A 27262-nucleotide genomic window follows, 5' to 3' on the forward strand; every position below is an offset into this window, starting at 1 on the left:
GTCATACCTATGCTTCTGTAAGAAGCTGGATACTTTTAAGATCTTGCATATAAAGACTGTGTGCGATGGTAGGGCTGTTGAGGTAGATAGGTAAAGGTGTATTATATTCCTTTGAAGGTGTAGGCAAACTATGAATGAGAGATTCTGGAAATAGGCACTAGCCAGAACATATTAGTCAAATCTATGCAAGGTATTTATGAGATATTGATTGGAAAGAGTAAGTAATTTCAATAATAGTGCATACAGAGGCTTTAACAGGTAGGACCATGGCATTAAGGTTGTAGTAATTCACTGTGAGGCGCCATTCATTCTTTATAAGTTTAAAAATCAGGTAAAATTGGGCTATTAAATGGAGAAGCAGTGAAGATAACCCCCCTTTCTCTAAATAAGTCTTGAATAACAGGTTTCAATTCATCAAGGCCCTGTTTTAACTTTTATTGAGCCATATTAACTATTTTAACTGGGGGAGATGGGGAAGTCCGTGGGGTCCCATTTGGTCAAGCCAATTGTGAGTGCCATAGACTTACTTTTAATGTATTACTTGATAGGTCAGATCATCCATGCCCACTATGGGATATTTTATGGCAGTAGCCGCTATGACTATAGGGAATTCAGGCAAAGCAGTAGTTCTGATAGTTCTCTCTGTGTGGTAACTCTACTAAAAGTATAGGGGTATCTTGTTTAAATTTGGTGGGATCCCAGGTATAACTATAATTTGAGCCCCAGTATTAAGGCCATGAAGGTTTGCCAACTGGTATACTTCGGTATATATTAAAGTCAACTCAGAACCTATGTTGTAGAGGCAAAAAGGGCAATAAGAGACCTTTTATCTTTTCATTGCACAAAACCTAATAGGAAATTTTGGATTTCTGATAGAGTTAAATTGTGGACCTGTTTCAGCTTTTTGTTTCCTTGATCTCTCTGAGCTCTTAACTCCGTCTCCTCAACTCTTAGCTCCGTCTGCCAAACTACTCCTGAGTTTCCTTTCCCTGTGCCACAGCCAGGAATTCTCTTAAGGTGGTTAGCTAGGGCAATCATAGGGCTCACCTAATTTGTTTCTCAATTCTCAGGGTCACTACCCTACATTGCCTAATGTCAAGTGTCTTGAAAACCATTGTCTTAAATGTTTCATCTGCTTTTTATGGTTGCTGCAGGTGGGAAAATAAATCTGGTCTTTCATCATATTGCTTCTTGTTTAAAGGAAATTATAGATTCACATGCAGTTATAGGAAATACTACAGAGACAGCCCTTATATACTTTGTCTAGTATCCCCCAACAGTAAGATTCTGTAAAACTAGAGTATAATACCAGGGTATCGATATGATACAATCCACCGTGATCTTATTCAGGCATTTCATCATATTTTAGCACGTCAATCCCACGCCAAAAAAAAAAAAAAAGGCTTTTGAAGAGACACTGCCCCCAAGATTTCACTAATGATGATCCCTGAATTAAGAATTACTCACCAAAAACCAGAAATGATTTTCAAATACCAGCAAGAATAAGTTCAGACAGAAAACTGCAATTCCATATGTAAAGAAGTCTATTCTCCTACCGTTCTTCTTGCATAAAGCTTAGCTGTAGTGCTTTACATTCATGTATTTTTAAGATGCCTCATACTCTAGAATACAAACATTTTGTCTAAACTAATTAACACTAAGCTAACTAAAATTCTGGTAGAATTCTTTTTCTTCAGTAAAAATACTGAAAAAGCAGATCTCTAGCTTGTATTTAAGAGGAAAAAAACTTTGATAACTGACTTCTAAATCACAACTGTTACTCCAGATACATCCAAGTCCATAGTTTATTAAGTATATCATGTGGTTCTTTCTAATCACAAATAAAAATGTTAATTTTTGAAAAGAGGAAAATATACTAGAGATAGGTATTTTGGTCATTTTTTCAGTTTACATCTTTGTTCAAATAAAATTCAAAGGTATCAATTCATTTATTTAAAATTAAACATATCACCAAGAAAGGCATATATGCCTTCACTCAGAACTAGCAAAGACTGTTTTGGTTAAATGAGAAATGATACACAAATACTCACATTCAATTAATAGGTTGATTTCCATTACTTAATGAAAATGTTTAATGTAACATTCCTGCAACTGAGCTAATTATCATCTTCCAAGACAACAACAACAAGCAACTACTACCTCCACCAAATTCATTTATAAAAAGAGCTTCCTCTAGAAACAACTGTAAAATGGGTTGGACAAGTTGGATACTATTAATCCAAGAGTTAATTACACTACAATTTGTACTCTGTATTGAAAATATTAATGACTTGCTGTAACATTGCATTTCCAGGATCTTTTTTTAATTCAAAGTATCACTTGCTAATAATATCAATTGTGGGAACACTACATCAATTGATTCCTTGAATGTAGATTGTTTTTACATTTTTCCAAGTAAAACTGGAAACAAACTATAAGGAAAAAGTCCTTGTTTTATTTTGTTTCTTAGATTCAAAGGAGCTATAAAATAACCACATTATAAATAACTCATTCCAATCCTTTATTACAAAGAGAACTGAAAATCACTGTCAGCAGACATATAATTCATAATGTGATTGCTCTGTGTCAAATAAAACATTCTCCAAATTAAAAAAAAAACTGCTTTATAAGAAAACAAAAAACATACAAACACACACCAAAAAACCCTAAGGTAATAATTAAAACAACAAATACACAAAAAGTACTAAAAAGAACAAATATTTTAATGATTTCCCTTACATGAGGTAACTAGAATAGACAAATTCATAGACAGAAAGTAGAACAGGGCTTCCCTGGTGGCGCAGTGGTTGAGAGTCTGCCTGCTAATGCAGGGGACATGGGTTCAAGCCCTGGTCTGGGACGATCCCACATGCCGCGGAGCGGCTGGGCCCGTGAGCCACAACTACTGAGCCTGCGCGTCTGGAGCCTGTGCTCCGCAACAAGAGAGGCCACAATAGTGAGAGGCCCGCACACTGCGATGAAGAGTGTGGCCCCCGCTCGCCGCAACTGGAGAAAGCCCTCACGCGGAAATGAAGACCCAACACAGCCAAGGATAAATAAATAAATTAATTAATTAATTAATTTTAAAAAAACAAAAAAAAGAAAGTAGAACAGAGGTTACCAGGGACTAGGGGGAGTGGGGAATGGGGAGTTATTGTTTAAGGGTACAGGGTTTCAGGTTGGAATAATAAGAAAAGTTCTGGAGACAGATGGTGGTGATGCTTATACAACACTGTGAATGTACTTAATGCCATTGACCTGTACACTTAAAAATGGTTAAAATGGTAAATTTTATGTTATGTAGATTTTATTAAAAATTTTTTAAATGCTAGAAGGCTAACAATAATTTTGAATACTATACACTCATAAGGACTTGGTCAACTCTGAGTTATATGAATAATAGATGTGACACACCTTGGAAATGAAAAGCATAAATGATGTTGATGGATATTTCTCAACTTTGGCACTATTTTGTTTGTGACCAATAACTTGCTGTGATGAGCTGTCCTCTGCATAGTAGGATGTTTATCAGCATCCCTGGCCTCTTCCCAGTAGAAGTCAGTAGCACTTCCCATCCAATTGTGACAACCAAAAATGTCTCCAGATTTTGCTGAATGTCCCCAGGGGAACACAATCACTCCTGGTTCAGGACTACTGGTTTAGATGATTCTGAACGACATTTTTAATACAGGTCTGCAGAGAATTTTACAAAGAAACTGAAATATTCTACCTCTTTCCTGCTTATAGTATTTCTATAACTATGTTTCTAAATTTTTTTAAAGGATAATATATTCAAATGGAAAAATTCCTTCAAACTCTAAAGATTTTATATATTATGTATAAAATACATAGAAAAACTTAATATGATATGCTTCAGGTATTGTAGAATCATCATAGTACTCATATGCAATATTCTAATAATCTTATTTGTTGTGTAGTCAAAAAAAAAAGTAAGAAACAAAACATGGCTTTCTGGTTTCCGATTTTTTTTAGCTTATATCTTAAAGAATTGTTTCTTAATCCAGTTTAGAAAGAAAAAACTTCACCTTTAAAAAATTAGAAAACCTCAACTATAACATAATATTACTTTCTTCAGTTTTTTACTAAGAGAATATAGCACATTTAAGAATCAACAGGGCTTCCCTGGTGGCGCAGTGGTTGAGAGTCTGCCTGCTAATGCAGGGGACACGGGTTCGAGCCCTGGTCTGGGAAGATCCCACATGCCGCGGAGCGACTGGGCCCGTGAGCCACAACTACTGAGCCTGCGCGTCTGGAGCCTGTGCTCCGCAACAAGAGAGGCCGCAATAGTGAAGAGGCCCGCGAACCACGATGAAGAGTGGCCCCCGCTTGCCGCAACTAGAGGAAGCCCTCGCACAGAAACGAAGACCCAACACAGCCAAAAATAAATATAAAAATAAATAAATAAATAAAAGAGCCTTCCCTAAATTAAAAAAAAAAAAAAAGAAAAGCAGCTTCATTATTAAAAAAAAAAAAAAGAATCAACAAGTTTGAGGGACTTCCCTGGTGGTCCAGTGGTTAAGACTCTGTGCTCCCAATGCAGGGGGCCCGGGTTTGATCCCTGGTCAGGGAACTAGATCCTGCACGGCACAACGAAGATCCTGCATGTGGCAACTAAGACCGGGCGCAGCCAAAAAAATAAATAATTTTTTTTTTTTAAATCAACAAGTTTGATTAAATTCTCATGAATATTCCCTTAAGAATTTACATTAAAAATTGAAACAATGTGCTTCAACGTACGTAATATTTATTATATTCAAAAGAATGTATGTAGCATAATTAGCTCTCTCCAAATGAAACTGAGCTCTTATTATGACAAAAACTTCTAGTTGTCCTTAGATTTTCTTTTCACCTTTAAGCCAGCATATTAAAAAATAGGCTTTTTTTTTTTGTCCTGAAAGATTATTTTCTGCCAGGTGAAACATATCAGGATTTACAATAGTTTCTGACCTGAAGAAACTGGAAGATATTATGCATACAATGTAAACCTAAGCTTTTACTCTATTAATCAGAACAAATGAAAATGTTTTAAATATTGAAATATTTTCTTCCAAAGTAAAATTACTCAAGTCAGTTATGTCAGAACATAATAAATTTAATTTTAAGCTAAGAATTAGAGTTTAAATAGGTTTTCCTTACTTCAGAAAACCTTACCAAATCCTTTTTATACTATATACTGGCAGTGCTTATTGGCACTGGAACAACATCAACTATATTTCTCTTGTTTAATCTTTCTCTGATCACATTTCCACCACTGTCCATAAACCATATTTGTATAAAACACAATACAGATTTGGTTGGTCCACAAGATTGCTCCCCAAACAATGTACTAAAATCTCCTTTAAAAAAAAAAAGAGGGGGCTCTCCAGTTTTCACAAATTACTCATATTTAAAATAAGTATATGTGTATATATTTTTTTCTATTATTTTCTTTTAAAGACATATATAGTTGGTTAAGGAAGGCATCAGCAGACTTTTTTTGCACAGATTAGTAAATATTTTTGGCTTATGGTCATATAACTGTTCGTGTCTCATATTTTTCTTTTTCCTTTTTCTTAGTAACTCTTTAAAAATGCAAAATATTTGATCTTAAAAAAAAATGCAGAAAACATTCTTAGCTTGTGGGTCCTACAAAAACAGGCCAGGAGCCAGATTTGGTATGGGAGCCATATTTTGCTTGAGAGCCATATTTTGCCCACCTCTGACTTAAAGCAAAAAGTACAACATCATATTGTTGAGTTTATAACATTTATAGATGTAACAAAGATGATAACAATAGCAAAAATGACCAACCTTTCCAATTTGCCCAGGACTGAGGGAGTTGCCCAGACACAGAACTTTCAGCGCTAAAACTAGGAAATAAAACTTATCAGGAGATAAGCTGATCACTCTAATTATAGCACAAAGGCTAGGAGAAGTAAAGGGAACTAGATGGTTGCAAAATTCCTATATTTTTCCTGAACTAATCCAATATTGCCTCTAGACTGTGATAAGTTAGAGCTGCATAACGTAATATTCCTAGAGCAATCACACACACACACACACACACACACACACACACACACAAAAGCAAACAAATAAAGGTAAGAGGCCAAAAGAGAAATTAAAACATAGTACCAATAACATGTAATTAAGACAAAAGAGGGAGAAAAAGAGAAACAGAAGAATAAAAAGCTGATGAGACAGAAAACAAACAGCAAAAAAAAAAAATTAAATCCAAACATATAAGTTACATCATATGTGAATGGATTAATTCTCCAATCAAAGGGCAGACATTGTCAGATGGATAACAAAGCAAAACCAACACTAAGCTGTTTACTTTAAATACAAAGAAACACACTTTAAATACAAAGACACTAACAGGTTAAAGGGATAAAGTAAGAAAAAACATACATGAATTTTTTGGTTTCCCAGTGTGTATAAAATTAATGCTTACACTATACTGTAGTTTAGTAAGTGTGTAATACCATTATGTCTACAAAAACAATGTATATACCTTAATTAAAAAATAATGCTGTTGGAAAAATGGCACTGATAGACTTGCTCAACACAGGGCTGCTATAAACCTTCATTGTGTAAAAAATGCAGTATCTGCAAAGTATTGTACAATAAAGTGCAATAAAACAAGGTATGTCTGTAGATGCAGAAAAAACATTTAACAAAAATCCAACACCCATTCATGATAAATGCTTTCTGTAAACAAGGAATAGAGGGGAACTTCCTCAACTTTATAGTAGATATCTACAAAAAACCTACAGGTAACATAATACTTAATGGTGGGAAACAAGAAGCATTCTCACTAAGATCAGGAACAAGACAAGGATGTCCCCTCTCACCACTCTTTTTCAACCTCACACTGGAAGTCCCAGCTAATTCAATAAGACAAGAAAAGGAAATAAAGGGCATACTGATTAAGAAGGAATAAATAAAATTGTCTTTTTTGCAGATGACATGATTGTCTATGTAGAAATCCAAATTAATCAACCAAAAATCTCTTGAAATAAGCTACTGTAACAAGATTACAGGACACAAGGTTAATGCAAAAAAGCCAACTGCCTTCCTATATCCCAGGAATAAACAAATGGAATTTGAAATTAAAAGCACAATACCATTTATAATTAGCATGGCAAAAAAATGGAATTCATAAGTATAAACCTAATAAAATATGTACAGTAAGTCCCCTACGTACGAACCTTCAAGTTGCGAACTTTCAAAGATGCGAACATGCATTCACATGTCCAATCATATAAGTTAGTTCAAGTGTCTGGTGTACATTGTCACGTGCGTGCATCCTCTACAAGTGGTTGTGCTTTTGTGTACTTTACAGTCCTGTATAGAGTACAGGAGTACAGGATCTTTATTTCAAGCCCAGGATGTCCAGAAGCAAGTGTAAAAGCAGCAGTGATGTAGCTGGTACTGCTAAGAAGCACCAAGCAATAATGATGGAAACAAAAGTGAAAATAATTGAGACAGTGGGGCGAGACAGTAAGATAGTAGACGTTGCTCGTTCTTATAACATGAATTGTTCAACCATCAATGATTCTAAAGAACAAGGACAAGATCATGGAACATGTGAAGTCTGCTGTGCCAATGATGTCAACAGTAATATTGAAGAAGCATGGAAAAGTGAGAGAGGAGATGAAGAAATTTCTCAGTTTGTGGATGCAGGATCAGCATCAGTGTCAAGTCCCACTCAGCTTAATGTTGATTCAAGAGAAAGCTAAAAGGCTTTATGAAGACTTGAAGAAGAAACACGGTGAAGAATCAGAGGGCACATCTTTTAGTGTCAGCCATGACTGGTTTCATCAGTTCAAGGCTAGAACCAACCTTCACAACATAAAAGTAAGTGGTGAGGCAGCGAGTGCAGATACAGTAGCTGCCCAGGAACTTCCTGAAATGCTTTGAAAAATTATGGATGAAGGCGCATATTTACCCAAGCAGCTTTTTAACGTGGATGAGACAGGACTGTACTGGAAGAGGATGCCAGACCAAAGTTACATCAGTAAGAAGGAAAACTTGATGCCAGGCTATAAAGCAGCGAAGGATACGCTAACTCTGTTGTTTGGTGGCAATGCTTCCGGCAATATGAGGCTGAAGCCTCTCTTAGTTTATCATTCAGAGAACCCAACATAGCCAAGGGCTCCCTTCCTCTTGTGTGACTGAGTATCCCCAAAGCCTGGGTTACACAGGCCATTTACCAGGACTGGTTTTTCCACCACTTTATCCAGGAGGTAGCGAAATGTTGCTTGGAGAAGGACATCCCATTCAACATTCTTTTGCTGCTTGACAATGCTCCGGGCCACCCCCCATTAGTGGACAACTTTTATCCTAACGTCGAAGTAGTGCATCTGCCGCCAAATACTATGTCGCTCACCCAACCTATGGACCAGGGAGTTATAGCAACTTTCAAGAAATATTATTTAGGTCACACTTTGTCAGGCGGTAAAGGCGAGTGACACGAATCAGGAACAACCTTGCAACAATTTTGGAAGGACTATAACATCTACAAGGCCATAAAAAACATTAACTTTGCTTGGCATGAGGTTACGGTTGTCATCATGAATGGGCTTTGGAAGAATCTTTGCCCACAGTTTGTTCACGATTTTCGTGGGTTTGAGAAGGTGGATGAGAGTCCAAAGAGGTCTAAGCTGGAGCGAGATCTGCAAGACAACGACTTCACTGAACTCCTTGCTGAGCAACACAAGGAGCTTCCTAATGAAGACCTGATGGAATTGGAGGCCGAGAGAAAGGATGAAGAGAGACAAGAGGAAGAAGAAGTAACTGAAGAACCAAAGAGATTCACAATGCAGGAAACGGCAAGGGGATTTTACTTGAGGAGGCACTGTTAGTTTTTGAGGCACAGGACCCGAATGTAGAATGGTACACAAAGCTTGCAGCAGCTGTTCAGAATGCTATCCAGTGCTATCGTGTCATCTATGACGAGGAAAAAAGAGCTACTACCCAGACATCACTGGATCGTTTCTTCAAAAAGGTACATAGAATTGAATCCAGCAAAGAACCAGAACCTGTGCCATCACCGTCAGGCGTGAGTGAAATTGCAGCTTGCACTCTGTCTCCTATTGCTGACGATCCTTCAGCTCTACCATCTCCCCCCTCCTCTCCCTCCTCCAGCCAGTAACCCTTCTCGCCTGTTCACTCAATACAAGCCCCTGTATGCCAGCTGTTGTACTGCACTACTGTACTTTTCAAGGTACTGTACTGTAAGTTTTAAAATGTTTTCTTTATTTTTTGTGTTTGTTTTTTATGTATTATTGTGTGAAAAGTATTATCAACCTATTACAGTACAATACTATATAGCTGACTGTGTTAGTTGGGTACCTAGGCTAACTCTGTTGGACTTAACGAACAAATGAGACTTTCAAACACACTCTCAGAACAGAACACACTCTTGGAACGGAACTCGTTCATAGGTAGGGGACTTACTGTACAAGATCCATATTAGGAAAACTACACAACTATAATGAACAAAATCAAAGAACTAAAATATACGGATATTCCATGTTCATGGATAAATAGACTCAATATTGTCAAGATGTCAGTTCTTCCCAATTGATCTAAAGAGTCAATGAAATCCCAATCAAAAGCCCATCACGTTACTTTGTGGATATCAACAAACAGATTCTAAACTTTACATGTAGAGACAAAAGACCCAGAATAGCCAACCCAACATGTAAGGAGAAGAACAAAGTTGGAGGTTTACTATAAAGCTACAGTAACTAAGACAGTGTGATACTGGTGAAAGAACAAATAAATCAATGGAACAGAAATAAAGGGCCTAGAAATAGACACACATAAATCAGTCAACTGAACTTTGACAAAGAAGCAAAGGCAATACAATGGAGCAAAGATGGTCTTTTCAACAAATGGTGTTAGAACAACTAGACACCCACATGAAAACAACAACAACAACAAATGGAATCTAGACACAGATCTTGCATCCTTCACAAAAATTAACTCAAAATGGATCACAGACCTAAATGTAAAACACAAAACTATAAACTCCTAAAAGATAACATAAGAGAAAATCTAGATGACTTTGTGTTTGGTGATTACCTTTTACATATGACACCAAAGGTACAATCATGAAAGAAAGAACTGATAAGCTGGGTTTCATTAAAATTACAATTTTCTGCTCTGCAAAATATACTTTCAAGAAAATGAAAAGACCAAGCCACAGACTGGGAGAAAAGATTTGCAAGAGACATATCTGACAAAGGACTGCTATCCAAAATATACAAAAAACTCTTAAAACTCAACAATAAGAAAAATAACCCAATTTTTTTTTAAAGGGCCAAAGACCTTAAAAGACATGTCACCAAGAGCATTTAAGCATATGAAAAGATGCTCCACATCATATGTCATCAGGGAAATGCTAACTAAAACAATGAGATTCCAGTACACACTTATTAGAATGGCCAAAATCTGGAACACTGACAACACCAAAATCTGACAAGGATGTGAAGCAAAAGGAACTCTCATTGCTGGTGGGAATGCAAAATGCCACAGCCACTTTGGAAGACAGTTTGGCAGTTTCTTACATGACTAAACATACTGTTATCTTACAATCCACCAATCTTGCTCCTTGATATTTACCTGAAAGAGTTGAAAACTTATATCCACACAAAAACCTGCACACGTTTATAACAGCTTAATTCATAATTGCCAAAACTTGGAAGAAATCAAGATGTCCCTCAGTAGGTAAATGGATAAATAAACTGTGGAACTTCCAGAAAATGGAATATTATTCAGTGTTTGTAAAAAAAAAAAAAAGGCTAGGGCTTCCCTGGTGGCGCAGTGGTTGAGAATCTGCCTGCCAATGCAGGGGACATGGGTTCGAGCCCTGGTCCGGGAAGATCCCACATGCCGCGGAGCAACTGGGCCCGTGAGCCACAGCTACTGAGCCTGCGCGTCTGGAGCCTGTGCTCCGCAACAAGAGAGGCCGCGATAATGAGAGGCCCGCGCTCCGCGATGAAGAGTGGCCCCCGCTTGCCACAACTAGAGAAAGCCCTCGCACAGAAACGAAGACCCAACACAGCCATAAATAATTAATAAATAAATAAGTAAATAAATAAGTAAATAAATAATAAAAAGAAACGTCAATCTTTAAAAAAAAAAAAGGCTATCCAGCCCTGAAAAGACATGGAGGAAGCTTAAATGTGTATTACTAAGTGAAAGAAGCCAATCTGAAAAGGTCACACACTGCATGATTCCAACTATATGACATTCTGGAAAAGGCAAAACTATGGAAATGGTAAACAGATCAGTGGTTCCCAGGGGTGAAGGGGAGGGAGGGATGAACAGGCAAAGCACAGAGGATTTTTAGGGCAGTGAAAATACTCAGTGATACTGTAATGGTGGATACATGTCATTATGTATTTGTCCACACATGGAATGTACACCACCAAGAGTGAACCATAATGTAAACTATGGACTTCAGATGACAATGATGTGTCAATGTAGGGTTATCAATTTTAACAAATTTACCAGTCTGGTGGAGGATGTTGATATGGGGGAGGCTATGCATGTGTGGGGGCAGAGGGTATATGGAAAATCTCTGTACCCTCTTCTCAATTTTGTTGTGAACCAAAAACTGCTGTAAATAAATAAATAAACAAAGACTTATTGTGTGATCATTTCACAATATATACAAACATCAATTCATTATATTGTACACCTGAAACTAATATAATGCTATAACTAATACATATAACTAATATAACATTATATCAATTATACCTTAATTTTTAAAATATTTTATTGAAGTATAGTTGATTTACAATGTTATGTTAATTTATGCTGTACAGCAAAGTGATTCAGTTATACATATATATATTCTTTCCCATATTCTCTTCCATTACGGTTTATCACAGGATATTGAATATAGTTCCCTGTGCTACAGGAGGACCTTGTTGTTTATCCATTCTATATATACCAGTTTGCATCTGCTAATCCCAAACTCCCAATCCTTCCCTCCCCCAGCCCCCCTACCCCTTGGCAACTAAAAGTTTGTTCTCTATGTCTGTAAGTCTGTTTTTCTTTCATAGATATGTATATTTGTATTGTATTTTAGATTCCACATATAAGAGGTATCATATGGTATTTGTATTTCTCTTCCGACTTACTTCACTTAGTATTATAATCTCTAGGTCCATCCATGTTGCTGCAGATGGCATTATTTTATTCTTTTTTAGAATGAGTAATATTCCATGGTATATATATACCACATCTTCTTTATCCATTCATCTGTCGATGGATACTTAGGTTGCTTCCATGTCTTGGCTATTGTAAATAGTGCTGCTATAAATGTAGGGGTGCATGTATCTTTTCAAATTATAGTTTTGTCTAGGTATATGCCCTGAAATGGGATTGCTGGATCATATGGTAACTCTATTTTTAGTTTTTGAGGAACCTCCACACTGTTTTCCGTAGTGGCTGCACCAATTTACATTCCCAGCAACAGTGTAAGAGAGTTTCCTTTTTTTCACACCCTCTCCAGCATTTATTATTTGTATTATTTTTTTTGAGGTTAATTTGTGCTTTTATTTGCCAGTATAACTTAACTACGGTGGCCTGCAAACTTTTTTGATCTAAAAAAAAATTTTACATCACAATCCAACAAACACACACCATATAATATATATACTTATATAAAAGTGAAACAAAAGTTTTGCCAAAAACTTCTACCCTGAGCGTTAATTCTCTTGAGACTTTTTTTTAAAGCAGTTTTAGGTTTACAACAAAATTGACAGGAAGGTACAGAAATTCCCCCAAATACCCCCTCCCCTCACATGCATAGCCATTATCAACAGAGTGGTACCTTTTTTTTTAACACCAAGGATGAACTGCATTGACAGATAATCACCAAAGTCCACAGTTAACCTGAGGGTTCACTTTAATGAAGTGAATAGTGTTGCACATTCTATGGGTTTGGACAAAAGTATGATGACATATAGCCAGCATTATAATGTCATTCAAAGCATTTTCACTGCTCATAAAAACTTCTGTACTCTGTGTATTCATCTCCCCTCTCCCCGCAAACTCCTGGCAACCACTGATCTTTTTATTGTTTCCATAGTCTTGCCTTTTCCAGAATGGCATATAGAATCTATTTTTCTTTTTCTTTTCTTTCCTTGAAAAGAGAGGTTCAAAGCCTTTATGTCTATAACACCACTTACAGCCCACCCAACGTGTGGACCAGATAGGCTCTAGGTGGCAAACTCCCCCACTAAATACTGTAGCTTTCCTTCCAGTATCGAGCCCTGCCCCACTGTCCTGCCCAGCAGCCACATGGAGGTGCAGGGGGACAGGTGTTGGGTATTTGTTCACAGGAAGGCCACAAGTTTTGTGCCTCTTGTCACAATGAAGCCAGATTCCTCTTAGGTTTGTTGTAAACAGAGAAGCCATTTCTTCAGGCCCTGTGCTCTGAGCACATCCCAGGTAGACTTTTTAATGATGGCCATTCAGACCAGTGTGAGGTGGTACACTTCATTATAGTTTTTATTTGCATTTCTCTAATAATTAGCAATGATGAGCATCTTTTCATGTGCCTATTGGCCATCTGTATGTCTTCTTTAGAGAAATGTCTATTTAGGTCTTCTGCTCATTTTTTTTTTAATTTTTAAAAACATTATAGAAAATAAAAACAATAAAATATAAACAAAAATAGCAGTATAATGAACTCTTCTGTATCCATCATCCAGGTTCAACTCATAATCTTTTTTTTTTCTGAGATATACATTTTAAAGTAATAACTAGAATCATGACTTATAACATTATACCAGAACATATAAGATTTTTAGAAATTTCATGTAATGTCTGAAACATTTACATTAACATATTTCCATACAAATAACCCAATGAAAGTTTAGTATTAGTTGTTCTGTTTGTTTGTTTTTATACTGCAGGTTCTTGTTAGTCATCAATTTTATACACATCAGTGTATACATGTCAATCCCAATCGCCCAATTCAGCACACCACCATCCCCACTCCACCGCAGTTTTCCCCCCTTGGTGTCCATATGTCTGTTCTCTACATCTGTGTCTCAACTCTGCCCTGCAAACCGGCTCATCTGTACCATTTTTCTAGGTTCCATATACATGCGTTAATATACAATATTTGTTTTTCTCTTTCTGACTTACTTCACTCTGTATGACAGTCTCTAGATCTATCCACGTCTCAGCAAATGACTCAATTTCTTTCCTTTTCATGGCTGAGTAATATTCCATTGTATATATGTACAACAACTTCTTTATCCATTCGTCTGTCGATGGGCATTTAGGTTGCTTCCATGACCTGGCTATTGTAAATAGTGCTGCATTGAACATTGGGGTGCATGTGTCTTTTTGAATTATGGTTTTCTCTGGGTATATGCCCAGTAGTGGGATTGCTGGATCATATGGTAAATCTATTTTTAGTTTTTTAAGGAACCTCCATACTGTTCTTCATAGTGGCTGTATCAATTTACATTCCCATCAACAGTGCAAGAGGGTTCCCTTTTCTCCACATCCTCTCCCGCATTTGTTGTTTATAGATTTTCTGATGATGCCCATTCTAACTGCTGTGAGGTGATACCTCATTGTAGTTTTGATTTGCATTTCTCTAATAATTACTGATGTTGAGCAGCTTTTCATGTACTTCTTGGCCATCTGTATGTCTTCTTTGGAGAAATGTCTATTTAGGCCTTCTGCCCATTTTTTGATTGGGTTGTTTGTTTCTTTAATATTGAGCTGAATGAGCTGTTTATAAATTTTGGAGATTAATCCTTTGTCCGTTGATTCATTTGCAAATATTTTCTCCCATTCTGAGGGTTATCTTTTCACCTTGTTTATGGTTTCCTTTGCTGTGCAAAAGCTTTTAAGTTTCATTAGGTCCCATTTGTTTATTTTTGTTTTTATTTCCATTACTCTAGGAGGTGGATCAAAAAAGATCTTGCTGTGATTGATGTCAAAGAGTATTCTTCCTATGTTTTCCACTAAGAGTTTTATAGTGTCCGGTCTTACATTTAGGTCTCGAATCCATTTTGAGTTTATTTTTGTGTATGGTGTTAGGGAGTATTCTAATTTCATTCTTTTACATGTAGCTGTCCAGTTTTCCCAGCACCACTTATTGAAGAGACTGTCTTTTCTCCACTGTATATCTTTGCCTCCTTTGTCATAGATTAGTTGACCATAGGTGCGTGGGTTTATCTCTGGGCTTTCTATCCTGTTCCACTGATCTATGTTTCTGTTTTTGTGCCAGTACCATATTGTCTTGATTACTGTAGCTTTGTAGTATAGTCTGAAATCAGGGCGTCTGATTCCTCCAGCTCGGTTTTTTTCCCTCAAGACTGCTTTGGCTATTCGGGATCTTTTGTGTCTCCATACAAATTTTAAGATGATTTGTTCTAGTTCCATAAAAAATGCCATTGGTAATTTGATAGGGATTGCATTGAATCTGTAGATTGCTTTGGGTAGTATAGTCATTTTCACAATATTGATTCTTCCAATCCAAGAACATGGTATATCTCTCCACCTGTTGGTATCATCTTTAATTTCTTTCATCAGTGTCTTATAGTTTTCTGCATACAGGTCTTTTGTCTCCCTAGGTAGGTTTATTTCTAGATATTTTATTCTTTTTGTTGCAATGGTAAATGGGAGTGTTTCCATAATTTCTCTTTCAGATTTTCCATCATTGGTGTATAGAAATGCAGAGATTTCTGTGCATTAATTTTGTATCCTGCAACTTTACCAAATTCATTGATTAGCTCTAGTAGTTTTCTAGTGGCATTTTTAGGATTCTCTATGTATAGTATCATGTAATCTGCAAACAGTGACAGTTTTACTTCTTCTTTTCCAATTTGTATTCCTTTTATTTCTTTTTCTTCTCTGATTGCCGTGGCTAGGACGTCCAAAACTATGTTGAATAATAGTGGTGAGAGTGGACATCCTTGTCTCGTTCCTGATCTTAGAGGAAATGCTTTCAGTTTTTCACCATTGAGAATGATGTTTGCTGTGGGTTTGTCGTATATGGCCTTTATTATGTTGAGGAAAGTTCCCTCTATGCCCACTTTCTGGAGAGTTTTTATCATAAATGTGTGTTGAATTTTGTCAAAAGCTTTTTCTGCATCTATTGAGATGATCATATGGTTTTTATTCTTCAATTTGTTAATATGGTGTATCACATTGATTGATTTGCGTATATTGAAGAATCTTTGCATCCCTGGGATAAATCCCACTTGATCGTGGTGTATGATCCTTTTAATGTGTTGTTGGATTCTGGTTGCCAGTATTTTGTTGAGGATTTTTGCATCTATATTCATCAGTGATATTGGTCTGTAATTTTCTATTTTTGTAGTATCTTTGTCTGGTTTTGGTATCAGGGTTATGGTGGCCTCATAGAATGAGTTTGGGAGTGTTCCTTCCTCTGCAATTTTTTGGAAGAGTTTGAGAAGGATGGGTGTTAGCTCTTCTCTAAATGTTTGATAGAATTCACCTGTGAAGCCATCTGGTCCTGGACTTTTGTTTGTTGGAAGATTTTTAATCACAGTTTCAATTTCATTACTTGTGATTGGTCTGTTCATATTTTCTGTTTCTTCCTGGTTCAGTCTCCGAAGGTTATAACTTTCTAAGAATTTGTCCATTTCTTCCAGGTTGTCCATTTTATTGGCATAGAGTTGCTTGTAGTAGTCTCTTAGGATGTTTTGTATTTCTGCGGTGTCTGTTGTAACTTCTCATTTTTCATTTCTAATTTTATTGATTTATTTATTGATTCCCTCCCTCTTTTTCTTGATGAATCTGGCTAACGATTTATCAATTTTGTTTAACTTCTAAAAGAGCCAACTTTTAGTTTTATTGATCTTTGCTATTGTTTTCTTTGTTTCTATTTCATTTATTTTGGCTCTGATCTTTATGATTTCTTTCCTTCTGCTAACTTTGGGTTTTGTTTGTTCTTCTTTCTCTAGTTCCTTTAGGTGTAAGGGTAGATTATTTACTTGAGATTTTTCTTGTTTCTTTAGGTAGGCTTGTATAGCTATAAACTTACCTCTTAGAACTGCTTTTACTGCATCCCATAGGTTTTGGATTGTCGTGTTTTCATTGTCATTTGTCTCTAGGTATTTTTTGATTTCCTCTTTGATTTCTTCAGTGATCTCTTGGTTATTTCGTAACATATTGTTTAGCCTCCATGTGTTTGTGTTTTTTACGTTTTTTTCCCTGTAATTGATTTCTAATCTCATAGCGTTGTGGTCAGAAAAGATGCTTGATATGATTTCGATTTTCTTAAATTTACTGAGGCTTGATTTGTGACCCAAGATGTGATCTATCCTGGAGAATGTTCCGTGCGCACTTGAGAAGAAAGTGTAATCTGCTGTATTTGGATGGAATGTCCTATAAATATCAATTAAATCTATCTGGTCTATTGTATCATTTAAAGCTTCTGTTTCCTTATTTTCATTTTGGATGATCTGTCCATTGGTGTAAGTGAGGTGTTAAAGTCCCCCACTATTATTGTGTTACTGTCTATTTCCTCTTTTATAGCTGTTAGCAGTTGCTTTATGTATTGAGGTGCTCCTATGTTGGGTGCATATATATTTATAATTGTTATATCTTCTTCTTGGATTGATCCCTTGATCATTATGTAGTGTCCTTCCTTGTCTCTTGTAACATTCTTTATTTTAAAGTCTATTTTATCTGATATGAGTATAGCTACTCCAGTTTTCTTTTGATTTCCATTTGCATGGAATATCTTTTTCCATCCCCGCACTTTCAGTCTGTATGTGTCCCTAGATCTGAAGTGGGTCTCTTGTAGACAGCATATATATGGGTCTTGTCTTTGTATCCATTCAGCAAGCCTGTGTCTTTTGGTTGGAGAATTTAATCCATTCACGTTTAAGGTAATTATCGATATGTATGTTCCTATGACCATTTTCTTAATTGTTTTGGGTTTGTTTTTGTAGGTCCTTTTCTTCTCTTGTGTTTCCCACTTAGAGAAGTTCCTTTAGCATTTGTTGTAGAGCTGCTTTGGTGGTGCTGAATTCTCTTAGCTTTTGCTTGTCTGTAAAGCTTTTGATTTCTCCATCAAATCTGAATGAGATCCTTGCCAGGTAGAGTAATCTTGGTTGTAGGTTCTTCCCTTTCATCACTTTAAGTATATCATGCCACTCCCTTCTGGCTTGTAGAGTTTCTGCTGAGAAATCAGCTGTTAACCTTATGGGAGTTCCCTTGTATGTTATTTGTCGTTATTCCCTTGCTGCTTTCAATAATTTTTCTTTGTCTTTAATTTTTGCCAATTTGATTACTATGTGTCTCGGCGTGTTTCTCCTTGGGTTTATCCTGTATGGGACTCGCTGCGCTGCCTGGACTTGGGTGGCTATTTCCTTTCCCATGTTAGGGAAGTTTTCAGCAATTATCTCTTCAAATATTTTCTCTGGTCCTCTCTCTCTCTTCTCCTTCTGGGACCCCTATAATGCGAATGTTGTTGTGTTTAATGTTGTCCCAGAGGTCTCTTAGGCTGTCTTCATTTCTTTTCTTTCTTTTTTCTTTAGTCTGTTCCGCAGCAGTGAATTCCACCATTCTGTCTTCCAGGTCACTTATCCGTTCTTCTGCCTCAGTTATTCTGCTATTGATTCCTTCTACTGTACTTTTCATTTCAGTTATTGTATTGTTTATCTCTGTTTGTTTGTTCTTTAATTCTTCTAGGTCTTTGTTAAACATTTCTTGCATCTTCTCGATCTTTGCCTCCATTCTTACTCCGAGGTCCTGGATCATCTTCACTATCATTATTCTGAATTCTTTTTCTGGAAGGTTGCCTATCTCCACCTCATTTAGTTGTTTTTCTGGGGTTTTATCTTGTTCCTTCACCTGGTATGTAGCCCTCTGCCTTTTCATCTTGTCTATCGTTCTGTGAATGTGGTTTTTGTTCCACAGGCTGCAGGATTATCGTTTTTCTTGCTTCTGCTGTCTGCCCTCTGGTGGTTGAGGCTATCTAAGAGGCTTGATGGGAGGCCCTTCTGCTCATTTTTCAACTGTGTTTTTTGTTGTTGTTGTTATTGAGTTGTATGAGCTGTTTGTATATTTTGGAAATTGAGCCCTTGTCGGTCACACCATTTGCAAATATTTTCTCCTCAGTCATATATTAAATTAATAATTATGTATGTAATATATAATTATGCATATAATATATAATTATACCTTAATTTTAAAAATTGATGTATAGTTGATGTGCAATATTATATGCTACAGGTGTATAATACAGTGATACAAAATTTTTAAAGATTATACTCCATTTATAGTTATTATAAAATATTGGCTATATTCCCTGTGTTGTACAATATATCCTTGTAGCTTATTTATACATGATAGTTTGTACTTCTTAATCCCCTACCCCTGTATCACTCATCCCCCCTTCTTTTTCCCCACTGGTAACCACTCATTTAATTACATCTCAATTTTTTAAAAGTCTTTAAAATTAATCTTGGACAAAGAAGACAAGAATATACAATGTAGAAAAGGCAGTCTCTTCTGCAAGTAGTGTAGGGAAAGCTGGACAGCTGCATGTAAATCAGTGAAGTTAGAACACTCCCTCACACCAAACACAAAAGTAAACTCAAAATGGCTTAAAGACTTATGTATAAGACATGACACCATAAACCTCCTAGAAGAGAACAAAGGCAAAACATTCTCTGACATAAATCATAGCAACACTTTCTTAGATCAGTCTCCCAAGGCAATAGAAATAAAAGCAAAAATAAACAAATGGGACCTAATCAAACTTATAAGTTTTTGCACAGAAAACTGTAAACAAAATGAAAAGATGACCTATAGAATGGGAGAAAATATTTGCAAATGATGTGACTGATAAGGGCTTAATTTCCAAAATATATAAACAGCTCCTACAGCTCAATATCAAAAAAAACAAACAACCCAATCAATAAATGGGCAGAAGACCTAACTAGACACTTCTCCAAAGAAGATATACAGATGGCCAATAGGCACCTGAAAAGATGCTCAGCATTGCTAATTATTAGAGAAATGCAAATCAAAAGTACGAGATATCACCTCACACTGGTCAGTATAGCTATCATTAAAAAGTCTACAAATAATAAATGTTGGAGGGCTTCCCTGGTGGCGCAGAGGTTAAGAATCTGCCTGCCTATGCAGGGGATGCAGGTTCGGGCCCTGGTCCAGGAAAATCCCACATACCACAGAGTGACTAAGCCCATGCGCCACAGCTACTGAGCCTGCGCTCTAGAGCCCGCAAGCTACAACTACTGAAGCCCACGCACCAGAACTACCAAAGCCCATACACCTAGAGCCCGTGCTCCACAAGAGAAGCCACCGCAATGAGAAGCCCGCGCACCGCAACAAGGAGTAGCCCCCGCTCGCCGCAACTAAAGAAAGCCCGCGCGCAGCAATGAAGACCCAACGCAGCCAAGAATAAATAAATATATAAAAATAAATTTATTTAAAAATAAATAAACAAATAAAAATAAATGCTGGAGAGGGTGTGAAGAAAAGGGACCCCTCTTACACTGTTGATGGGAATGTAAATTGGTGCAGCCACTATGGAAAATAGTGTGGAAGTTCCTCAAAAACTAAAATAGAGTTACCATATGATCCAGCAATCCCACTTATGGGCATATACCTAGACAAAAGTATAATTTGAAAAGATACATGCACTCCTATGTTTATAGCAGCACTATTTACAATAGCCAAAACATGGAAGCAACCTAAGTATCCATCAACAGATGAATGGATAAAAAGGATGTGATATATATATACATACACACATATACATACACACACACCCTGGAATATTACTCATTCCAAAAAGGAATGAAATAATACCATTTGCAGCAACATGGATGGACCCAGAGATTATCATACTAAGTGAAGTAAGTCAGACAGAGAAAGACAAATACTATATGATATCACTTATATATGGAATCTTAAAAAATGATACAAAATGAACTTATTTACAGAACAGAAACAAACTCACAGACATAGAAAACAAACTTATGGTTACCAAAAGGGGAAGGGGGATAAATTAGGAGTTTGGAATTAACAGATACACATTACTATATATAAAACAGATAAACAACAAGGACCTACCGTATAACACAGGGAACTATATTCAATATCTTTTAATAACATATAATGGAAAAAAAACTGAAAAAGGATATATATATGTATATGAATCACTTTGCTGTACCCCTGAAACTAACACAACATTGTAAATCAGCTATACTTCAATTGTTTTTTTTTAAGTCTTTAAAAGAAGCCTGTGTATCCATGAGAAAAGAAAAACTAAACAAAACAGTGTAGTGCTGGCATAACAGACATATAGATCAATGGAGCAGAATTAAGAGTCCAGAAATACACCCATCAATCTATTGTCAACTGACTTTCAACAATGGTGCCAAGACCACTCAATGAGGAAAAAACAGTCTCTTCAACTAAAGGAGCTGGAACAGTGGGATAGCCACATACAAAAGAATGAAGCTGAACCCTTACCTCACACCATATACAAAAATTAACTCAAAATGAATCAAGGAATATATATAACAACTAAAACTATACAACTCTTAGATGAGAAAATGGGTAAATCATTATAACCTTGGGTCGGGCAATAGTTTCTTAGTTATGACACCAAAAGCACAAGCAACAAAAGAAAAAACAGACATATTGGACTACATCAAAATGAAAAACTTTTGTGCATCAAAGGGCACCACTATCAATGGGTTTTTGCAAATATTTGCAAATCATATATCTGATAAGGGTTTAGTACCCAGGATATACAAAACCTCTTAGAACTCAAACAATAAAAACAATGCAATTAACAACTCAAAAATAGGCAACGAGGGACTTCCCTGGTGGTCCAGTGGTTAAGAATCCGCCTTCCAATGCAGCGGATGCAGGTTTGATAGTTGGTCGGGGAACTAAGATCCCCGTGCTTCGTGGCAACTAAGCCCATGCGGCACAACTACAGAGCCCACGTGCTCTGGAGCCCGCGGGCCACAATTAGAGAGAAGACTGTACCGTAACAAAGAGCCCACATGCAGCAACTAAGACACAATGCAGCCAATAAATAAATTAATTAATTAATTAAATATTTTTTTTAAAAATGGGCAACGAACCTGAATAGATATTTCTCCAAGGAATATATATAAATGACCAAGAAGCACATGAAAAGATGTTTAATGCCTTTAATTATTAGGGAAATGCAAATCAAAACCACAATGATATCCCACTTCACATGCTCTAGGATGACTATTCTAATTCCCCCCGCCCCACAGGAGGAAGGGCTATTTGTCTCTCTTATTCACTGTTTTACTTCCTGAACTAGAACAGTCTCTGACACAGCATGTGCTTAATAAATATTTGTTGAATTAATTAATAACAAGCTCTAGGAAATTACATTCCAGAGGACCCTCCAGAACTAGGAAGATATCATCATGTCCATTTTTCTCCTCCATCCTCCCAGCATGCTCTCCGCTGAGAAACTGACAGGTTTGGTCATGGTTATAAAGAGCCAACAATGCAGCTTAAAGCTTTTCAAACATGAGAATTTTCTTTTCTTTTTTTTCTTTGGTGTCAAACTATACTAACTCTTTTAAAAACAAAAAATAACAAGTGTGGGTGAGGATATGGGAAAATTAGAACCTTCATACAATGTTGGTGGGAATGTAAAATGCACAACTCCTGTGGACAACAGTTTGACAATTCCTCAATAAGCTAAACACAGAATTACAATATGACCATGCAGTTCCACTCGTGGGAATATAATAAATGAAAACAGATATTAAAACAAAAACTTGTGGGAGTTCCCTAGTGGTCTACTGGTTAGGAGTCAGCACTTTCACTGCCATGGCCTGGGTTCAATCCCTGGTTGGGGAACTGAGATCCCGCGAGCCACGCGGTATGGCCGATAAACAAAAATTGAGTAGTAAATAGAATATATTAAACACACACACACACAAGAAAAACTTGTACATGAATATTCATAGCAGTACTATTCACAATAACCAAAAGGTGGAAACTACCAAAATGTTCATCAACTAATGAATGGACTAACAAAATGGGATACATCCACACAATGGAATGTCATTTGGGCATAAAAAGGAATGAAGTACTGATATATGATACAACATGGATAAGCTAAACAAAAGAAGTCAGATATCAAAGGACACATATTGCATGACTACTCCATTGAAACAGAAAACAAATTAGTAGTTACTAGGGGCTAGAGGGAGGGTGAATCAGGGAGTGACTACTTAATGAAAACAGGTCCTCTTTTTGGAATGATGAAAATGTTCTGGAACTAGATAGTGGTGATGGTTGTACCACACTGTGAATGTATTAATGCCACTGAAATATATATATATATACTTTAAAATGGTTTACATGGTGAATTTTATGTTTTTACCACAATAAAAAAACAATTGTATTCCTATATATAATTAATGAACACTGATAAAATGAAAATTTTAAAACAATTCCACTTACAGTAGCATCCAAAAAATTAAATTCATAGAGATAAATTTAACAAAATATGTACAAAACTGAAAACAATGCTGAGAGAAAGTAGAGGCAGTAAATTTCTCTTGCTGAGACAGGGAAAGTAAAAGGAAAGGTAATTATTTTGAAAAGAAATACACATTAAGGTCTGCATTTTGGCATAAAACATGTCTTACAAATGGTTTTAATTGACAGAGCTTTAAATGAACTTCTCCTTTTTCTGGTTAATAATAATCAAATATTATACATGTAGGAGTCAGTAAAAAAAATTTTTTTCATTGGGTTATGTATGACACATTAATAAAGGGTTAACAAAACTCCATCTTGAGAAAAAATACCTTTGGTTAACCTTCTATCACTCTGACCCTGTCAACTTGATAAAGATGTAATGGCAGCAGTGTTACTGTTACCAAAACGCAAGTCCATGTGCCCGACGCACAGAGGCCAAACAGTACCAAAACATGAGTTTGGAACAGAGAAAGGTTTACTGCAGGGCCATGCAAGGAGATGGGTGGCTCATGCCTTAAAAACCCCAAACTCCCTGAAAGCTTTCAGCAAAGCCCTCTTACAGGAAAGGTGAGGGAGGGGTACTGTTAGTTGTTGCAAACTTCTTGGTGTCAGATCCTTTATCTGAGGTCAGGTCATGGTCAGGAAATGATGTTCCTGTAAATCTCTACCAAACAAATGTTACTCTCTATTCTGACAAGAAAAGGGAAGGTCCCAAGGCACGACTCTCACCCTCCGAGGTCCAGGCCTAGCTAAGAGAAGGGGGTGTCTCCAGGGGCACTGGTTACCCTGCCCCAGAGCATTCGTCCAGCACCCAGTGTGGGTCTTCCCACCAGTGCCCAGGCCTGGCTGAAGAGGCAGATCTCAGTTGATGGATCCCTCAGGACCTGGTCCCCAGACCGTGCCCAGCTGTCACTGCTTAAGGAGCCAGGCGCCCAGGACCCAACTGGCCCTTAGGCTCCTCAGGCCACCCAAACAGCGGGGGCCAGGTTCCGAAAACTGCTTCCCATGCAGACTGCTGCTGCCATTAGGTCGCAGAGGCAGGTATGGGGGAGAGGTTCACCGCCGCCTCAAGGCCTGCACCCGGCCAGTGGGCGGTCTTGGCAAGGGCTCTGGAGCCCTGCAGGACACAGCCCCCAGCCTGTTCCCTGAGCCCCCCAACTCAGTCACTGGCTCGAGGCTGGGTGAGCTGGAGGGCCCGGTGAGAAGGCTGGGATCCGCCTCTTACCTCACTCTCCGCCTGACGACCACTGCACTGCTGACTGTTGGCTGAATGGGCCAACAAGGAGCTCATTGACAGTTGCTCGTTTGGGGGAGGGGCCCACTGCGATGCAGACCAAGGGCTGAATGGGGCCCACTGTAGCACCGACCAATGGCTGAGCAGGACCTCTAACACCGCTCTGACCATACAGCGTTAACGGTCTCCCGGTAACGTTGCCAGGTAACGGGGTGGGGGGAGTAACAGCGGGCAGCAAGGGCGGAGTGCTAAGAGCTCTGCACTGCCGGCTCTATTACATTACTAGGCAATACTGCCTAGGGTAAAAATGACCCCTTGTTGGTATCTGGACTGGAAGGCACCTGGTGAGAAGCCACAGCTTTGGGCTCCCTAAGTACAGTATAATCATGCCATTCTCTGCAAAACCTTGGAAGCTAAGGCCTTGCTCATGGGCTAAGAAGCATGAAATTTCTAAGCCATGGTAGCTCTTGCAACCACCTGCATGGTTGTTTTTCTTTACACCTGAGCTGTCATTAGATGCTGTTCTGATGCTGTGTTGATCACATGCAGTGTTTACTGTCATAGCTAAGCTCCCCCTTTTTTTTAATATTTATTTTATTTATTTATTTTCCTTTTTTTGGCTGCGTCGGGTCTTAGTTGCAGCACATGGGATCTTTGCTGAGGCATGCAGGATCCTTCCATTACGGCGCACACTCTCCTCGTGTTTCTCTCTAGTTGCGGCACGCGGGCTTCTCTCTAATTGTGACATGCGGGTTCTCTCATTGAGGCGCCAGAGCTCAACAGTTGTGGCACGCGGGCTTAGTTGCCCCGCGGCATGTGGGATCTTAGTTCCCAGACCAGGGTTCGAACCCTCGTCCCCTGCATTGTATGGCGGGTTCTTTACCACTGGACCACCAGTAAGTCCCCATAGCTGAACCCTTTTAAGTTTGAATGTCTATCTGAACCCCAGGCCACTAGTGGTCATAAAGCCATTGCATGACCTAGTGAATTTAGTTTAGAAAGCAGATATTAGAAGTTCAAGAAACCACATAAGGTAAGAAAGGTAAATTCATCTTTTAAAAAGTTAACAAGAATATACAGCATATTAAGAGGGGAGCACCTAGAAAAATAGGACTTTAACGGAGACAGTATTTAAAAGTGTTCTACTAAAAATTAGACCAAATTAATGACTATTGGGGTTATGAAAATTATTAAAAAGCATAAAGATCACCAATTTACTTAAGTCTAAGAGGAAAACATCATTACACTGCGGGCCTTTCCGTCACATTTAAGCATCCGCCCAGGTCGCGGGGGGACAGTTTTGGGGGTCCACCGTACACATCTGAAACGGGAACAAAGCAACCCTGCCTGGCAGAAGGCGGATTTCGGAGCCAGGAGCCCGGACTCGGAGTCGGCACATCGGGCATTCTCTTCGGGGCAGGAGGGGGCTGAGGGACCGAACTCGTCCACTTGGGCTGCTGCCCCACACTCCTGCCGCTGTCACCGGAGCCGGACAGGCGATTCGGGGAGGGTCCGGACAGGGCGCCCCGTCAGCTCACGATAAATCCACGCCCCCTCTCACGCGGCTGGCCACAGGGAAAGATACTCGCCCGTCTGACCGCCGCCAGGTGGGCACCGGCCGGGCCGCGGCCCCGGGCGCTTCCCCCGCAACCCCTCGGCTCTACCCGGCCGGTTCCGGGCTCCCATCGTGGCCAGAGCTCGAGGGCCGGCCCACACGCTCAGCCGCTGGGACCCCGGCAAGGCGGCCTCTCCACAGCCAACGGCCGCCGGCAACGGACGCCCGCCCGCGCGCACCCGCCCCACCGGCCCGTGTGCCCGGTGCTCGGCCCCCGGCGCCCACCTGTTGGTCGCACTCGGGGCATGATTTGGTGGCCATCTTCACTTTCTTGGCTCGAGTTGCAGACATGCTCCTCTCTGGCGGCAGCGGCGGCGGCGGCGGCGGCGGCGGTGGCGGCGGCGGCGGCCCGGGCTCCGCCCCTCGTACTTCAGCAGCCCAGCCTCCGCCCGTTGATCCCCGCTGGCCAGAGTGAGGCTCTGAAGAGTGCGCGCGCGCGTGCGCGAGTTCGCGCAGAGCCTGCGTGCCGAGGGGGCGGGGCGCGGCGTGCGCCGGCTCCGCGGGACCGCGGAACACGCTCCCACCCACACCGCTCCTGTCCTTTAGGGCGTACCGAGTCTCACGAGAGGAGACCGACTGCATCGTCCGGAGGGACGATGGACACGCCCTCTCTGGGCCAGACGAACGGCGTGGAGGCGTGGCTTGGCCGGGACTCGGCAGTAACGGGCGTCGGGCTCGACCAACTAATGCACAGACAGGGCGAGTCGTGGTGCTGAGCCCACCCCCTCCCCCAGAGGAAGGAGAACATGAGAGTGAAAAAGGCGCTGGGAAGTAAAGCGCTTGGCTCAGATGCTGCCGTTTGATAAACTTCAGTAAATGTTAGCGAGTCTAATCATTGCGGAATTGTAGTAGGGATTTTATATATTAACGCC

At 38.9% G+C, this 27262-nt stretch overlaps 1 protein-coding gene and 1 non-coding gene across 2 annotated transcripts in view; both read right to left on the minus strand.

The window, feature by feature from the left end:
- Nucleotides 1–26972, minus strand: part of LOC132352949 (uncharacterized) — a 48744-nt gene extending 21772 nt beyond the window's left edge. The window contains exon 1 of the mRNA XM_059903752.1: nt 26616–26972. Within this exon, the coding sequence (XP_059759735.1) occupies nt 26616–26972 (357 nt within the window). The remainder of the gene's footprint in view (nt 1–26615) is intronic.
- Nucleotides 13345–13474, minus strand: LOC132354404 (small nucleolar RNA SNORA11). Its single transcript, XR_009499272.1, has one exon. It is a non-coding gene; the product is annotated as a small nucleolar RNA SNORA11 (small nucleolar RNA).
- Nucleotides 26973–27262: the final 290 nt, after the last annotated feature.

Source organism: Balaenoptera ricei, chromosome 19, assembly GCF_028023285.1.
Source record: "Balaenoptera ricei isolate mBalRic1 chromosome 19, mBalRic1.hap2, whole genome shotgun sequence".
NCBI lineage: Eukaryota > Metazoa > Chordata > Mammalia > Artiodactyla > Balaenopteridae > Balaenoptera > Balaenoptera ricei.